Source organism: Canis aureus, chromosome 13 (assembly GCF_053574225.1).
Source record: "Canis aureus isolate CA01 chromosome 13, VMU_Caureus_v.1.0, whole genome shotgun sequence".
NCBI lineage: Eukaryota > Metazoa > Chordata > Mammalia > Carnivora > Canidae > Canis > Canis aureus.
This window is the reverse complement of record NC_135623.1, coordinates 13788364-13807057: the sequence shown is the minus strand read 5'-3', so window position 1 is coordinate 13807057 and position 18694 is coordinate 13788364. Positions and strand designations below refer to the sequence as shown.

Here is an 18694-nt window from a genome sequence, read left to right as displayed (position 1 = left end):
AAAGATAAAAATTTTAAAAACAACAACAGGTCCGCAGATAAAACAACGTGGGCGGTATCTGAGCCCCCAGCAGCGCCAGGGCTCACCTAGCCAACCTGGCGCAGGCCGGGGCCAGCACGGGGACTTCTGGGGGACGGGGCGGGGGGGGGGGGGGTGGCACACAGCAGAATCCTGAATGACGTGAGGGCGCTGCTGCAGGGGGGACGCAGGGACACAGGCCCGGGGCCCCGCAGTGAAGGCGGGCAGGGGGATGAGGCCGGGAGGGCAACGGGAGCCACAGCGGGGGGCCGCATGCACCAGACCCTGCGGGGGGAGGCCAGGAGACCGGCTGGGAGGCCACTGAGGCAGTGGGAACAGAGGGAGGGTGGGGCTCCGGGATGACCCCCAGGCGGAGCGGCCACCCCGGGGGCTGACCCCACCCTGCTTCCTTGGAAAGCGCGACCCCAGGGCGCCGAGGAAGGGCTGAGGACACGGTGAAGGGCCTTGCCGTCCCCACCTGCTCCCCCTCCTGCCAGCAGATGACGTCAGGCCCAGGAGAGGAACTCTGGGAGCAGAGGCCTGGGGGGGGGGCCTCCAGGGACCTCCGTTCTCATGCCCTCAGGGGTCAGGGCTAAGTGGGCGCAGTTGTCCGCGGTGGAAATCCAGGAGGCTGGGCCCGGCCTGGCCCCAAGGGACGGGCCTGGGAGGGAGGCCTGAGCCAAGGTCTGGGCCAAGCCCACCCCCCTCACCGCCCACAAGTCCTGCGGCTCTCAGGGACCCATCCCTGGGTCACCGGGAGTCCAAGGACTGGAGCTTTTTAAGGCAACTGCTTTGTTTCTGAGTTCCAGGGCCGAGCCGTGGGCTGCCTGGATCTCCTATCCCCTCCGCCACCCCCGCCCCCTGCTCATTACCAGCCACTACTATCCCCATTCTACAGAGGAAGAAACTGAGGCACCGGGGTCAACAGCAGAGTCGCAGCTTCTAGGCCCTTCTGCGTCTGCCCAGCAACATCTCAGCCCCCAAGGGGCAGCGGCCAAGGTCTCTGAGGCCCCCTCAACTGGCTAATTCCTCGAAAGCCTCACTAACCAAGTCTCCCCTTACTCACCCTGTAGTCGGCAAGAAAACTTTCCATATTTACAACCTCAGGCTTACCCCAGGGTTGGGATGCTCAGTTCCTGCCCCCTGGAGGGGTCGGTGGGGGAGGGGCAGGCACACCTGGCAGGTTTCCCGCCAAGCCCCACCCCGCGGACCAGGGCGACCCCTCCTGGAGGTTCATCCTCCCCGTTAAGGAGGCGGGTGCCGCCCACCTCTTATTGCTGAGAGTGGGATCCAAACTCAAGGTGGGGGGCCCTCCCCTTCAGCGTCCAGGGCCTCGGGGGGTGCTCAGTGACCTCTGATCGGCCGCCCCGAGTGGGGATGTTTGAGAAGCCGGGGAGGCTTCAGGCCGGGTGGAGAGCCAGCTCCCCCACACTCTGGGGGGTGCAGAGAACCCCTCTCCCAGGGTGCTTTCCCGGTCCCCAGGGGCCGCCGAGTCCTGCACAGCCCGGGCCGCTGGCCCACCCACAAATCAGCGGCCTTCTGGCTCCTTTCCTCTACCAAGGGCAAGAGGCCCCTAGGGTCAAAGAAAGGCCCTTCCGGGGAGGCGCCCACACCCTCACCCCCATCTGCCCATCCCTCGAGCCCTCAGGTCAGCTGCAGGACCAGAAAGTTCTCAGCGATCCCTTCACGCCCAGCCGTCCTAAGGCGCTCGGGTTCCAGAACCAGGAGGGTCGGGCTGGAACACGGCGCAAAGGGCAAAGCAGGGGCCGCAGACCCCCCCACCCCCAGGCCCCCCAGGCCCGTCCTCGGCCTGCCTGGGGCGCCTGCACCTCCCCGGCCCGTCCCCGCCCCACGGCGCCGCTTCCTGCCCCCACCCCGCCCCTCGGCGCTATTTAAGGCCCCGCCGCCCGGCGCCGTCCAGCTTCCCCGCCGCCCAGCAGGCAGGAGGCAGGCGGTGAGTGGGGCGGAGAGAGGGGCTGGGGGACCCGGGCGCCACCTGCCAGGCAGCAGGGGACACGTCCGCCACCGCCGGGGCCGGGGTTGCTCGGGGTCGTGGGGCGCCCCAACGGCCGCGCTCACCCAGCCGGCCCGTGACCAGGCTTCCCGTCAGCCTGTCCCTGTGTTCCTATAGCCCTAGGAGGTAAGAGTATTGCATCCCTTTTATGGGGAGAGGACACTCAGGTGCAGAGGTCGCTGCTCACCCAGGGGGAGTCGGCGAGGGGGAGGGAGGACCAGCGCCTGGCTCTAAACAGCGTGGCTCCAAGAAGAGGCACCTCCCTGCACCCTTCCCTCCGCTCTCTGATGTTCTGGGAACTTTGCAGCACCCCCCCCCCAACCCCGGGGCAGCCATCCCGCTAGGACAATTCTTTCAAGAGTTGAGAACTTGGTAGCAACAGCTTGGGGGGCAGGGGGCGCAAGGAGGAAGGAGATTGGAGCAGCGGCCACGCTTCAGCAGCAGGTGGTCGCTATTGCTGACAGGTGGGACCATGACCTTTAGCGCCTAACGCCCCTCCCTCCGCCCCCCTCCCCACCACCAGCTGAAAGGTTAGAGTGAGGGCAGCTGGGTGAGCTACACTGGGCAGAAGAGTGGGGACCTGAGGCTTTGGGGCCCCTGAGAAGGTGAAGATAGCACCACCACCACCCGCACCCCAGACAGCGTGTCGGGGGCAGGAGGAAGGAGGGGCGAAGCATAGCTGTGTGGCCTCAAGTAAGTTCCTCAAATTCTCTGTTCCTATGAGCTCAGGAGCCTCAACTTGACCCAGATCTTGGGCTGTGTCAGCCTGGGACTCGGGCTGGGAACAGGAGGGACACAGATAGGTGACAGGACTAGGACCCTGGCTGTCTATCTGCCAGAGCTTAGTCGCCATCATCCAAGGACTGGCTTTTAGTCCTGCCCACCCTGCTGGGTGGGAGCCCCCCCCCCCCCCCCCCCCGGCCAGCCCCCCCCTCCTTGAGCCTCAGTGTCCCTGTAGGCAAAATGGGCGTGGCCCGCCTCCCTGGGGCTGGTTGCCGGGACCACAGAGGAGGAGGCCGTGCTGACAGGTCCTGTCTCCCGCAGACGGAGGCCAGCGAGCCATGGGCGACTGGGGCTTCCTCGAGAAGCTGCTGGATCAGGTCCAGGAGCACTCGACTGTCGTGGGCAAGATCTGGCTGACGGTGCTTTTCATCTTCCGCATCCTCATCCTGGGCCTGGCTGGCGAGTCGGTGTGGGGCGACGAGCAGTCCGATTTCGAGTGCAACACGGCCCAGCCGGGCTGCACCAACGTCTGCTATGACCAGGCCTTCCCCATCTCCCACATCCGCTACTGGGTGCTGCAGTTCCTCTTCGTCAGCACGCCCACCCTGGTCTACCTGGGCCACGTCATCTACCTGTCTCGGCGCGAGGAGCGGCTGCGGCAGAAGGAGGGGGAGCTGCGGGCCCTGCCGGCCAAGGACCCGCGCGTGGAGCGGGCACTGGCAGCCGTCGAGCGTCAGATGGCCAAGATCTCAGTGGCGGAGGACGGCCGCCTGCGGATCCGCGGGGCGCTGATGGGCACCTACGTGGCCAGCGTGCTCTGTAAGAGCGTGCTGGAGGCCGGCTTCCTCTACGGCCAGTGGCGTCTCTACGGCTGGACCATGGAGCCCGTGTTTGTGTGCCAGCGCGCACCCTGCCCCTACCTCGTGGACTGCTTCGTCTCGCGCCCCACGGAGAAGACTATCTTCATCATCTTCATGCTGGTGGTTGGACTCATCTCCCTGGTGCTCAACCTACTGGAGCTGGCTCACCTGCTGTGCCGCTGCCTCAGCCGGGGGATGAAGGCCCAGCGGGGCCAGGATGCCCCCCCACCCCGGGGCGCCTCCTCGGAGCCCTATGCCGACCAGGTCTTCTTCTACCTGCCCATGGGAGAGGGACCCTCGTCCCCGCCGTGCCCCACCTACAACGGGCTCTCCTCCAGCGAGCAGAACTGGGCCAACCTGACTACGGAGGAGAGGCTGGCTTCCTCCAGGGCCCCCCTCTTCCTGGACCCACCCCCCGAGAGTGGCCAGAAATCCCCCAGTCGCCCCAGCAGCTCTGCTTCCAAGAAGCAGTATGTGTAGGGCCCGGGGCTTCGGTCACCCGACCGAGGGGCCCGGAGAAGTCTGGCGGCCTGGGATGCCCTGTCCTTGAAGACTGCAGGGAAGACGTGGGGAGGGGAGCAGGTGCTCACTGGCCAGGGGCCTCGTTGCAGCTTGTTCTTGGACACCTGGGGCCTTCCTGGTGAGCAGGAGGCACCAAGGTCTCCCCTCCAGGGCACGACCTTGCCTTGGGCATGGACAGAGCCAGCCTGGGGTGCTCTGGGCCAAGGGTGTTGCGGCGCCTCCAGACTTTTTCACCTGGTTCAGAGCAAACCTGGAGCCAGTTTTACCCCAGCCTCACGGCAGCTCCACCTCCACCCACATTGTCCCCCCAGGAGGCTGATGGAGGCCGCGGGGTCGGCCTTGGTCACACACACACACACACACACACACACACGCACGCGGAGCCTGTGCTGGATCCGGCTCTGCCACAGGGACTGGTTCTCATTCTCCTCACTCCTCCCTAGTTCCACTGTTTATGCTTCTAAAATAAACAAGACTTGATCACAAGCTAGGTGTGTACTGATGCCGTCGTGGTGTCCTCCGAGGGGCGGGGGGGCAGCTGCTTCGCCCTTCGCCCATCTCCCATCTCCCACCTCTTGGCCCGCCTGTGTGACCTGTCTTCGGCCTCGGCGACCCCAACTCCACCCAGCACCTTGAACCCTCACACCCCTACATCCTGCCTCTCAGCAGCCCTGCGTCTTAAACACTTATCTTTTGAAATGCCTCCCTCACGGTCCTCCTTCCCGTCCTCACCACCTGGGCCCCCACAGCAGCCAAAGCCATGCCAGTCCCCAACCTGCCCCTGTGGCCATCCAACACCCTGGCCGCCCTGCTACCCAAGCGTGCCTGCCAGCCCGTTCATCCGTTGTGAGCTGGGTCTTGGGTCTGAGGTTAGACCAGGGACTTGGGTCTTGGGCAAGACCAGGCTAGGTGGCCACACGAACACAGAGGCAAATGGGCAGTGGTCTAGGGATGAGAACCGTAGCGGGATCAGGGCTACGCAGAGTGGTGGGGACAGCGGTCTAAGGATGAGAACACCGTAGCGGGATCAGGGCCATGCAGAGCGGTGGGGACAGCGGTCTAGGGATGAGAACACTGTAGCGAGATCGGGGCCACGCAAAGCGGTGGGAACCGTGCAGGAGGGTGAAGACTTATGAATGAAGAGACGGAGCTATAAGCTCCAACTCACCAGTACTCCCTTCCTAGGGCTTTCGGAACAAAGCGCAACAGACTGGGGTGGCTTCAACAACAGAAACCTAAACTCTCACGGCCCTGGAGGCTCGAAGTCCTAGATCAAGGTGTCTGTAGGGTCGGTTCCTTCGGGGGCTGTGAAGGAGCGTGTGCTCCAGGCCTCCCTCCCAGCTTCTGGTGGTTGCTGGCCAGCTGTCACGTGTCTTGGCTGATGGAAGCATCACCCCCAACTCCGCCTTCATGTTCACGTGACATTCTCCCTCTGTGTGCATCTGTCCTCTGCGTCCACATTTTGTCATGAGGACACCACAGCCATATTGGATTTTTAAGGCCATTCTAATGGCTTTAACTTGATGACCTCTGCAAAGACCCTGTTTCCAAATAAGGTCACGTTCTGAGGTCCTGGCAGCTAGGACTCGGGCGACCTCTTTGGGGGAGGACACCACCCACACTGCCACCGCACCAGCCCTACCTCACCTCTAAGCACTGGTGAGCACTGGGGTGAGGCCAAGAAGAATGTTAAGTGTGTGTGGGACTCGGATGTCTCTTTGGTGACGTGGGCCTGGAGGGAACCCGGCACCTTCCACCTTCCACTTCTTCCTCCCACCCGCCTATTCCTCACCACCACCCCCACCATCAAAGATGGTGACAGGCAATTCCCAGTCACGGCAAGAGCCCTAAGAGCCTTGACTCCTGCCTCCAGCTCCTCACACTCCCTTGACTCTGGTCCTTTGGCCTCACTGGGCCTCAGCTTCTCCACCGTGAAACGAAAGGGTTGAACGAGAAACAGGTATGCAGCAATAAGATACAAGGAGCGTTGCGGGGAGTGACCTGTCACTCATCCCTAGCCTACAGCTCCTGAGTGACGTGCTGTTTTCAACAATCAGCACAGATTCCGGTTTGTTCCTATAATAAGATCAGTTCCAGTCACTTGAGCTCACTTGCCTTCCTGAGTAGGAACGAAAGGGTCGGGGTTATGTGGCGTGCTCTGGGAATTCTGCGTGACCCAAGGTCACCTTATCTACAACCCACGGGAGCCTGTGAACGTCACGGGCGGCGCGTAACCAGAGTGGGCGGGTGGGCTGGTGATGTCAGACCTGTTCCCCATCGCTGGCCGCTGGGGCGCCGACCTCACCACTGCACCCCCGGCCCCCCGCGCCTCCACCCATGATCCTTCGTTTCCTTCTGGCTCTGACCTCAGCGTGACCACCAACGTTTGTCGGGCGAAGGCTCATCGGGGATCCTTAGAATGTACTTTCTCCCCTTACGACGTCCCCCACCAACCCTGGCTCTGACCCCAAAGCCACCAAGGCTCAACCCTCTGTCCTTCCCCTGCAGGCCCCGGAGTCACACGCACCTGCCGCTGGCTGATGCTGAGTCTGCCCTTCTCCTATTCTTCCGGCCGCCTCGGATTTCCAGAAGTCTCTGGCCAGTCGGCATGTTTGTCTACTTTCCGCTCAACACGAGCCTCACTCCGCTGGGCACTGGGCATGATAGTCGAGGTGGCCAGGATCCAGGTTATCACCTCTATGGACTCAAAACGTCCACCTCTATGTGCGACGTGGGATTAGATGAACTTTTCTATTCTCTTCTCCATATATAGACATTTTTTTTTTTCAGACTATAAAGGTCAGGCTCAGATCATCGTAGACAATGAGATCCCAACATCCAGCCATAATCACTGTGAATATTCAGAAATAATTGCTTTCAGGCTCCTCCATGCATATTTTTAAATAAAATCTGAATGAAGGTATGAAGGTGTACCTACAGTTTTGTGTTCTTTTTTCACTTTACATAAGTCATAAGCCTTCTCCCCACGTCATCAAGAGGGAAACGCGACTTAACGGCCTTATCGTTATCTCCTTAACCATGACCCTGATACTGGATTTTTAGGTTGTTTGCAATTAATTATCCTCTCTTATAAATTGTGCTGTGATGCAGGCGCCTGTGCACGAATGTTTTCCAAACTGCCTATTTCCTTAAAAGACAGCCATTCCAAGAAGCGAAATTACTGGGTCAAAAGTAGGGCATTTTTCATTCTAAAAAGTTAGGGGCTTTTTTTTTCCGATTATGGAAGTAATTCGCTGTGGATGATTCAGAGATGCAGACACGCACCAGCAAATTCTAAGAAGGGAAGGCACCAGACACCTCTGCGCATGGGGGACGAGGTGCAGCGGAAGAGGGGAGAGGGGCCCTAAGGCACGAGGCAGGAAGGATCCCTCCTCCCGCCCCCTTACAGGGACACAAGCTTGTGCTCACGAGAGGACGGAGCCGAGACTAAAAAAAAAATTATTCATGCGTTCAATAGCATTGTATGAAATTGCCTGTTTCAAGGCACCCACAGTGACATTATTAAATTTTTTTTCAATTCCTCTGTTAATTACTGGTCAGGAAAAAATATATATATATGATATCACCCTCTAACACATATGCCCTGATTACTGCCGGGGCTGGACATTTTAAAACTACTTCTTCGGCACTTCATGTTTCTTCTGTGGATTTTCCTTGCCCATTCTTCTCTCGGGTTTTGGTGTTTTCCGATCAATTTGCTTAAGCTCTTTATAGACAGAGGGTATCTGTCTCTCAGCAGCCCTGAGTTTTAAAGATAAAACTCTTTATCGGGCATACGTGTTATTAAAAAATTTCCTGGGCAGCTCCGGTGGCACAGCGGTTTAACGCTGCCTGCAGCCCGGGGTGTGATCCTGGAGGCCTGGGATCGAGTCCCACATCGATCGGGCTCCCTGCATGGAGCCTGCTTCTCCCTCTGCCTGTGTCTCTGCCTCCTTTCTCTCTCTCTGAATAAATAAATAAATCTTTAAAAAAATAAATAAATAAAATAAAAAATTTCCTTAGTGTGTTATTTTGTCCTTCCTCACCGCCATGTGGTCAAGTTTATGGATTCCTTTCTGTACAATAATCTCATGTTCAGATCGTTTCTCCCTCTCTAGAATTATTTTTCAGCTTCTAATGTTTGACTCGTCTAGGACATAATAGGAGACAAATAAATAATTGTTGAATAAAATAATGAACAAATACATTGAGTTTAGCATATAAGGTGAGATACTGACGTTTCCCACCCCCTCCGCCCCCGACTAACGATTCCAGCTGCGCTTACTGCATGAGCCTTCCTACACTAATTTGTGATATGGGCTTGACCACACACTACATTTTTATACATTAAACAATCCAGCCCAGGGCACGATCCTGGAGACCCAGGATCGAATCCCACGTCGGGCTCCCAGTGCATGGAGCCTGCTTCTCCCTCTGCCTATGTCTCTGCCTCAATCTCCCTCTGTGTGTGACTATCATAAATAAATAAAAATTTAAAAAAAATAAACAATCCATTTCTGGACTAGCTAAAATGCCATTCCATTGATTTATTAATGCATATGGTACTAATGCCCCTTGCACCAGTGTAGCTTGGGAACACACTCTAAAATCTGGCAGGGTATATTCTCCCCTTATTTTTTTACTTCTTTTCAGAATCCTGAAAGCCGTGTATATAGTCCCTAGGCAGGTGTCTGGAAGACCTTCTCAGTGGAATCTGATGGGTCCATCAGGAAAGCCCTGAAGATGTGGGCCTTAAGGGTCACTGGAGGTCACAGACCACTTGGTGGCCATGCAGTGATGACCAGTCATGAGACCCCACCCATTCACTCTGAGCTTCCCAGCCTTTTTTTTTTTTTTTTTGGTGACCCTTCCTTAATATGAGCACCCAACCCAGAACGCCAGACATTTGAGGAAAGCATCTCATACGAAAGGGTCTGAAACAAGCCACGGAGTGCCCAGCCCAGTGGACATTATAGGTCCACACTGCTGAAAATTTTCAGGATGCAGGAGACCAAGTGATGACCCTACAAGTGTGCAGAGAGATAACAGAGTTCCGCACGCGGTCTCAAGAATCAGAACACCAGCACGCTTTGGAACAATACTGGAAGCTACCGGACAATGGATCAATGCCTTCCAAATTCTGAGGAAAACGACTTTCAACCTGGAATTCTATATCCAGGCCAATGGCGGGTGCAGGTAGGCTATACGCTCTGCAATGGTTTCAATAGCATGACTCCTCTAAGGTTTGAACAAATGTGCCTTTAAAGCCAGTTGGGGGATCCCTGGGTGGCGCAGCGGTTTGGCGCCTGCCTTTGGCCCAGGGCGCGATCCTGGAGACCCGGGATCGAATCCAACGTTGGGCTCCCGGTGCATGGAGCCTGCTTCTCCCTCTGCCTGTGTCTCTGCCTCTCCCTCTCTCTCTCTGTATGACTATCATAAATTAAAAAAAAAAAAAAAGCCAGTTGGACATGATGTCTTTTTTTTTTTGCCTTCACTTACGTTTTTTAAAATATTTTATTTTATTTTGTTATTTATTCATGAGAGACTCAGAGAGAGAGAGAGAGGCAGAGGCACAGGCAGAGGGAGAAGCACGCTCCATGAAGGGACCCCCCAACGTGGGACTCGATCCCGGGTCTCCAGGATCACGCCCTGAGCCGAAGGGAGGTGCTTAACCGCTGAACCACCCAGGGACCCCCATATTTTTTAAATTTTAGTTCCAGTACAGTTAACATACAGGTGCACACTATAGTGACTCGACACTTCTCTGGTCACCTGGTGTTCATCACAAGTGCCCTCCTCCTCCTTCATCCTCATCCCCTCAAACCGCCTCCCCTCTGGTGATAGTTGAGTCTTGTTTCTTGATTTGTTTCTCCTCCTCTTTTCTCTTTCCTTTTGTTTTTCACTTTCTCTCATCTGTTTTCTAAAATTCCACATATCAGTGAGATCATATGGTATTTTTCTTTCTCTGACTGACATATTTCGCTTAGCATTATGCTTTCTAAATCCATCTATGTCATTGCAAATGGCAAAATTTCATTCTGACAGATGTGAGGTGGTATCTCATAGTTCTTATTTGCATGTCCCTGATGCTGAGTGATGCTGAGCATCTTTTCATGTGCCTGTTGGCCATCTGGATGTTGTCACTCATCCATTCATATCTTCTGCTCACTTTTTAATTGGATTATTTGTTTTTTTGGTGCTTAGTTGTAGAAGTTCTTTATGTATTTTGGATACTAACCCTTTATCAGATATGTTATTTGCAAATAGCTTCTCCTATTCAGTAGGTTGCCTTTTAGTATCGTTGACTGTTTCTTTCACTACGCAGAAGCTTTTCATTTTGATGTAGTCCCAACAATTTTTGTTTTCATTTCCCTTGCCTCAGAAGACAAATCCAGAAAAATGCTACTAGAGCCAATGTCAAAGAAATTACTGCTTGTGCTCTCTTCTAGGATTTTTATGGTCTCAGATCTCACATCTAGGTCTTTAACTGATTTTGCATTTATTTTTGCATCTGGTATAAAAAAGTGGTCCGGTTTCATTCGTTTGCATGTAGCTGTCCAGTTTTCCCAGCACCATTTGTTGAAGAGAATGTCTTTTTCCCATTGGATATCCTTCCCTTCTTTGTCAAAGATTAATTGATATATAATTGTGGGTTTATTTCTGGGTTTTCTATTCTGTTCCCTTGATTTATGTGTCTATTTTTGTGCCAGTACAAAACTGTTTTGATTATATTACTTGAAGTCTGGAATTGTGATATCTCCAGCTTTGCTTTTTTTTTTTTTTTTTCAAGATAACTTCAGCTTATTTGGGGTCTTTTTTTTTTCCATACAAATTTTGATTGTTCAAGGTCTGTGAAAATACTGTTGGTATTTTGATAGAGATTGCATTAAATCTGTAGATTGCTTCAGGTAGTATAAACACTTTAACAATATTTGCTCTTCCAATCCATGAGCATGGAATTTCTTTCCATTTCTTTGTGTCATCTTCAATTTCTCTTATCATTGCTTTATAGTTTTCAGAGTACAGGTCTTTCATTTCTTTGGTTAGCTTTATTCCTAGGTATCTTATTTTTGGTGCAATTGTAAATGGGAGTGTTTTAATTTCCTGCTGCTTCATTATTAATGTATAGAAATGCAATACACTTCTAAACATTGGTTTTGTATCTGTGACTTTACTGAATTCATTTATCAGTTCTAAGAGATTTCTGGTGGTCTTTCAGGTTTTCTATTTATAGTCATGTCATCCGCAAATAGTGAAAGTTTTACTTCTTATCAGTTTGGATGCCTTTTTTTTTTTTTTTTGTCTGATTGCTGTGTCTAGGACTTCCAGTACTATGCTGAATAAAAGTGGTGAGGGTGGATATCCATGTCTTGTTCCTGTCCTTAGAGGAAAAGCTCTCAATTTTCCCCCAGTGAGTATGAAGCTCGCTGTGGGTTTTTCACATATGGCCTTTATTATGTTGAGGCAACATAAACTTACTCTAAACTTACTTTGTTGGGGAATTTTATCATGAACAGATGTTAGACATTGTCAAATGCTTTTTTTGCATCTATTGAAATGACCATATGATTTTTATCCTTTCTCCTATGGATGTGATATATCACATTGATTGATTTGCAAATATTGACCCACCCTTGAGACCCAGGAATAAATCCCACTTGGTCATGGTGAATGATTTTTTTTCAATGTATTATGGGATTGGGATCCCTGGGTGGCGCAGCGGTTTGGCGCCTGCCTTTGGCCCAGGGCGCGATCCTGGAGACCCGGGATCGAATCCCACGTCAGGCTCCCGGTGCATGGAGCCTGCTTCTCCCTCTGCCTATGTCTTTGCCTCTCTCTCTCTCTCTCTCTCCTCTATATGACTATCATAAAAAAAAAAAAAAGAACAATGTATTATGGGATTCAGTTTGCTAATATTTTGTTGAGGATTTTTGGATCTATGTTCATCAGAGATATTGGCCTGTAGTTATTTTGTGTGTGTGTGATGTCTTTATTTCATTTTGGTATCATGGTGATAGTGGCCTCATAAAAGGAACTTGGAAGTTTTCCTTCCTCTTCTATTTTTTGGAATAGTTTGAGAAGAATAGGTAACTCTTCTCTCAATGTCTTTTTTTATGTCGTTCTTTAAAGTTTTTTTTTTACTGTCTCCAGCAACTATTTGCCTATTCAGATTTCCTTCTTCATGGATCTTAGAACTTTATATTTTCCCACAATTAATAGACAAAATACTATTTTAAATTCAGCACTTGGGCAGCCTTAGGTAATCACACCACCTATTCTCGCTTTGCTTACACTTCATCTAGGCACCCTAAATAAAATTGCTCCTTGGCTTCATTGTGTGCCCTGTGGAGACATTTTGTGTCAGAGTTATACTAGTTTGGTAGGCTGCCACTAAGCTATTACTAAGCATGAGCTTATGTAATTGGGAATTTAGACAATAAAAGTTACACATCTGACATTTCCAACAGCAAAATGCCATCATGGCCACTTCAGCCCATTATGCCAACTGACAAGAACTATCCTCTTAAATCTGGACTCTCATCCAGAGTATTAGCCACTCTTAGCTTTGATAAATCGGATTTATCCTTCATCTGGTAAGTCAGAGACTTTAATACAATTAAGGGGCTTTCCCTGATGGAGTCTACATTTATTCCTGGGTCTGTATGTTTATCAAGTACAAATACTATTCCTAAAAGCCTATATACCCCTTGCTCCAGCCCACTCCACAGGAGGGGAGGCAGCATGTATCACAGAGAACCTGAGGGCGTGGGGGACCTGATTACCTAGGCCATGCCCTGCACTTGGAGAATCTCAATCAGCCCAGGTTGGCTGTGACCCAAAGGATATCTGAAAGCAAAAACCGAAACTCAAGGGTAGGGGGATGATCGATTCTTACAAGGGGAATGAGAGACAGACTTGGAAAGTCAAGTTCAGCACAGGTCCCATAAAGCTTCTCAAGATCAGATGCCCAGGCCTTAGGTTAGGACTACAGGTGCCCAAGCCAAGCTTTAGCCATAGGAAGAAACATTCTCAGCCTTAGAGTAGTCAGTCCCTACGGAGAACAGAACACAGTATGGCAGGGATCCCAGTTAGCTTCCTGAGTTTGGCTTGAGAGAGGCCTCCCTAGGAACTGAGCGATAACAGCAGGGTGTATCTGAGCCAGACGTACCAGAGTAGAGACAATGAGGGGACAAGCCAAGACTGAGAACACCAACCCAGCAGTAACATCAGTGGAAGTTTTGACACTATTTCCAAGTGAGGTTATACATACAATTGTGCTTTAGCAAGTCTGTCAAAAGCATTCAAAATTTATATCTTTAAAACATACCACAATTTTAATACACAATTATTTACTATCTAATATAGCAAGAGCCTTAAGAAGTAAAATTAGTCCAGGCTTTTCAATACCTGACAGGCTTTGAAAAGAGAAACCTGGACTCAGGATTTTTTTTTTTTAAATTTTACCTATTTATGCATGAGAGAGAGAGAGAGGCAGAGACACAGGCAGAGGGAGAAGCAGGCTCCCTGTGGGGAGTCTGATGCAGGATCTGATCCCAGGACCAGAGCCAAAGGCAAGACACTCAACCACTGAGCCACCTAGGTGCCGCTGGACTAACGATTTTAATAATCTGAGTTTCTAGGTCTCCTCCACAGGACCAGGAAATCCCCCAGGGCCTGGAATATGCATCCACAAAACCCACAATCAGGAAACTCCCACAAAAAAATAACCATTTTCTAAACCAGAAAAAATGGATTCATTAAGGTTTATAGAATTTAATTGAACTGAACTCAGAGATTCCAACAGGGCACAGCAGGAACATTTTCAAAAGAGTAAAGCCTATGAGTTTATCTGCACAATATGAAGAAGTGGAAAGCAAGAGATTTGCAACCAATTTAGGAGAGAAATCCAAGAGATTGCATGAAGGCAGGTAAGTGTCACAAAAGGAAAGGAAAGAAAGCTACATCCCTGAAGCATGTGGCAAAGGTAGGGGGAAATGGGGCAAACGGAGACCCAGGCACGTAAGAGAAGTTCAGCTGCCTCTGAACAGGTATCCAAACCCTTCCCAGTGGGGAGGGAGTTCTAGAACAAAATGGGTCTACCTCTCAGCATGGAAACTGAAGTGAAAACATCTTTCCCCTGGAACACAGCTACCAGGGACCATGATTTAAGTTCAGGCACTCAGACGTTTCTGCCTAGGACCCTCCTGGAAGTGCTGCCTAGACACAAGACGGGTTGAGATGAGCCCAGTGGTATGATAGTCTTAGTCAGTTTGGGCTGCTATAACAAAAATACCATAAACTAGGTGGCTTAAACAAGAACAGTTTATTTCTCACAGTTCTGGAGGCCAGGAAGACAGAGGTCAGAGTGCCAGTCTACACTTTAATAATGATATGGGAACAGGAAACAAGACTTTGGGCCCACTTATGGCAGAGTTGGAACTGAGACTCCTGATAAAACCAATAGTGTGTGTGTGTGTCTTTCTCTCTCAGCCCTGGTGCTAGTAGGAGGGAAAGTGCCTCCCTTGAGATTTAGTAACCACAAACCTATTCTCACACAAGTATAGAGTTCAATTTCTGCTCTTTGTAACAGCCAGATAGCCCAATCTCAGAAATTAACATAATAAGTAGTCTTTGGCTAATATGAGCCTTAGGGCCCCTGGAAGAAACTGAAAGAAAGTCACTCTTGAGGGTTGTTTCCTCAAGCAAAGTCACATGGAAATCCCATAGAAAAAGTCCAACCATATATGATAACACAATCCGAAATTACAAAACACACAAGAAAATAATGTGCTATGAATTCAAGCAAAACAACATAAAGAATTTGATCCCCCCCAAAGCTTCAAATCACTGAAACACTGGATAGGTTCAGTAGATTGAATTGTGACAGACTGAGTTACTGGCCCTAATACTTTGTCCCTCCTTGCGTCTACACCCTGGCAAATGGCCTCATCAAAGGCAGAGTGTACTTTTACACTCTTAACTTACACCCTTTAGACCCCTTAACTTAGAGCTTAAGTAGATGCCTTCCTTTTGACCAGTGGCATGTGGAGGAAGTAACCATGGATCAGTTCCCAGAATAAGTCTTCAGAAGCCTCACTTATTCTGTTTGTTCTTTTGTGCCTCTTCAATCATCATGAGAAGATCCTTCCCTCGGTGTCTATTGCCCTTTCAGCCAGGGCCCTGAATAAACACTCTAGAAGCAGAGCTGCCCCAGCTGACCACAGATCTGTAGTGAAAAGTGGAGCCATGCCAGCTGCTGTGTTAAGCAGAGGCTCCCAGTTAAGCCTAGTCTCGCTCTGCAGAGTTGCTCCAGCCAATCAAGAGATGCATAAGAATAAGTGACTTTTGTTTTAGGCCACTAAGTTTTGGGGTGGTAACTTACACAATATTATTATGTAACTAGGTAAATTATACAAATAAGTATGTTTAAAATGATCAAGAAAAAGAAATTTAAAAGTGAGCAAAAAAGATATTGTTAAGAAATTAAGGACCATGCATTTTAGAGAACTAAATCAAACTTATAGAGCAATTTTTAGAAGTTATTGAAATTTAGGGGCACCTGCATGGTGCAATGGTTGAGCATCTGCCTTCAGCTCAAGGTGTGATCCCAGGGTCCTGGGATCGAGTCCCACATTGGGCTCCCTGCATGGAGCCTGCTTCTCCCTCTGCCTGTGTCTCTGCTTCTCTCTCTCTCTCTCTCTCTGTGTCTCTTACAAATAAAAAATAATCTTTAAAAAAAAAAAAAAAAAGAAAATCCAAAATAATCAACCAAAGAAACTCCCAGACCTAACAAGCAATGTAGCAAGGTTGCCAAAATGCAAGTTTAATACACAAAAATCAATCACTTTAGTATATACCAGCAATGAACAACTGGAATTTGAAATTAACATAATACCATTTACATTAACACTCACTCAAATTATATATTTAGGTATAAATCTAACAAATATGTATAAGATCTATGTAAGGAAAACTACAAAACTCTGGTGAAAGAAATCAAAGAATTCAATAAATGGAGAGATATTCCATGTTTCATGGATTGGAAGACTCCGTCTATAGATTATAGATTAAAGGCAATCCAAATCAAATTCCTAACAAGGAATAACTAACAAGTTATTTTGTGGATATCAACACGCCAGCCATAAAGTTTATAGGTAGAGGCAAAATACCCATAATAGTCAACATGACATTGAAAGAGAAGAACAAAGTTGGAAGATTGACACTACCCAACTTCTTTACTATAAAGCTGTAGGAATCAAGACAATGCAGTATTGATGAAAGAATAGAAACATAGACAGGGAAACAGAATGGGGATCCCAGAAATAGACCCATATAAATATGGTCAATCTTTGAAAAGGGAACAGAGGCAATACAGTGGATAAAGCGTAGTCTTTTCAACAAATGATGATGAAACAACTGGACATCCACATGCAAAAAAAAAAAGAATCTAGACACAGATATTAAACTTTCCATAAGAATTAGCTCAAAAAAGGAGAGCCTAGGTGGTTCAGTCAGTTAAGCCTCTGCCTTTGGCTTGGGTCATGATCCCAGAGGCCTGAGATTGAGCTCCACATTGGGATCCCTGCTCAGTGGAGAGTCTGCTTCTCCCTTTCTTTCCCCCTCTGCCTCTCCCTCTACCACTTCCCCTGCTTGTGCTCACATTCTATAAATAAATAAATAAATAAATAAATAAATAAATAAATAAATAAATAAATAAAAATAAAATCTTTAAAAAAAATTTAGCTCAAAATGGATCATAGACCTAAACATAAGATGCAAAACTATTAAACTCCTAGAAGATAACATAGGAGAAATTCTAAATGCCATTGGGTTTGGCAATGAGTTTTTAAATAAACATCAAGGGCACAATCCATAAAAGACGTAATTGAAAAGCTACGCTTTATTAAAATTAAAAATTTTTAATTATTAAAATTTCTCCTCTGTGAAGAAAATGAAAAGACGAGCCCCAGACTGAGAGAAATTATTTGCAAAGACATCTGATAAAGAACTGTCAATCCAAAATATACAAAGAACTCTTAAAACTCAATAAGAAATCAACAGCCCAATTAAAAAATTGGCCAAAGACCTTACCAGACATCTCACCAAAGAAGATATACAGATGGCAAATAAGCATATGACAAGATATACATCAGCTATCTGAGGGAAATTAAAACAAGATACCACTACACACCTATTAGAATCCCCCAAAGTCCAGAACACCAATTATTAATAAGAATATGGAGCAACAAGGACTCCCATTCATCGCTAGTGGAAATGCAAACTAGTACAGCCACTCTGGAAGACACTTTGGTGGTCTCTTATAAAACTAAATATACTCTTACCATATGATCCTGAAATTGTGCTCCTTGGTATCTACCCATTTTGAAATTTCATGTCTACACAAAAACCTCTACATAGGTGGTTATAGCTTTATTTATAATTGCCAAAACTTGGAGACAACTAAGAGGTCCTTCAGTAGGTAAATAAATAAACTGAGGTACATGCAGATTATAGAATATATCATTCACCACTAAAAAGAAACAAGTTTTAAGCCACGGAAAGAGATGAAGGAACCTTAAATGCATACTATTTAGTAAAATAAGCCAATCTGACAAGACTACATACTATATGATTTCAACTGTGTGACACTCCGGAAAAGGTAAAACTATGAAGATAGTAAAAACAACAGTGGTTTCCAGGAATTAGGGAGGAGGAGGGGATGAATAGTCCTGAATAACAAAGATGAATAATTAAAAAAATATTTTTTTGTAAGTTAAAAAGGATGGAAAAAATATACCATGCAAATACTAACCGATAGTTAAGTAGCTATACTAATGTCAGACACAATAGACTTTGGAACAAGGAATATAACCAGGGATAAGAGGGCATCTTATCATGTAGAGGCACCAATTCAAGAAGATGTACCAATTAGGGATGCCTGGGTGGCTCAGTGGTTGAGCATCTGCCTTCAGCTCAGGACATGATCCCAGGGTTCCCAGATCCAGGGGGCCTGCTTCTCCCTCTGCCTGTTTCTGCCTCTGTGTGTCTCTCATGAGTAAGTGAATAAAATCTTTACAAAAAAAAAAAAAATGTACCAATCTTAAAGGGGTATGCATGCACCTAGTAATAGTCTCAAATACATGAAGCAAAACTGATACAACTGAAGGGAGAAACAGATATATCTGTAATTATAGCTAAAGGTTTCAATTCCCTTCTTTCAGTAAATCTGATAGAAAAATAGACCAAAAATCTTATAAGTATATAAAAGCCTTTAACAATCCTATCAACTGGGGCGCCTGCGTGACTCAGTCAGTTAAGCATCTGACTTCAGCTCAGGTCATGATCTCAGGGTCCTGGGGTCAAGCTCCACATTGGGCTCCCTGCTCAGCAGGGAATCTGCTTCTCCCTCTCCCTCTGCCCCTCTTCCCACTCATGTGCTCCCCCCCTCAAATAAACAAATAAATTCTTTTTAAAGAATACTATTTACCAGTTTGACCCAATTGACATTTATACAACTCTCCGCCTAACAAGAATAGAATACACACTTTTTTGAGTT

At 48.7% G+C, this 18694-nt stretch overlaps 1 protein-coding gene and 1 long non-coding RNA gene across 3 annotated transcripts in view; one reads left to right on the top strand and one right to left on the bottom strand.

Moving 5' to 3' along the window:
* Positions 1-18694, bottom strand: part of LOC144281916 (uncharacterized) — a 49442-nt gene that overhangs the window by 19438 nt on the left and 11310 nt on the right. The gene's annotated exons all lie outside the window — the stretch shown is intronic.
* Positions 1923-4623, top strand: GJA4 (gap junction protein alpha 4). 2 transcript variants are annotated; one of them, XM_077844840.1, is made up of 2 exons: positions 1923-1972; positions 3077-4623. In XM_077844840.1, exon 2 carries the CDS (start codon positions 3094-3096, stop codon positions 4093-4095), a length of 1002 nt encoding a protein of 333 aa, XP_077700966.1. In that variant the 5' UTR covers positions 1923-1972; positions 3077-3093; the 3' UTR covers positions 4096-4623. The 2 variants fall into 2 exon arrangements, with proteins under 2 accessions (XP_077700966.1, XP_077700965.1); XM_077844839.1 differs by having other exon boundaries at positions 1935-2158.

Bases quoted from the DNA above. Each gene is read 5' to 3' on its own strand.
- GJA4 (XM_077844840.1), top strand. From the start codon at position 3,094: ATGGGCGACTGGGGCTTCCTCGAGAAGCTGCTGGATCAGGTCCAGGAG.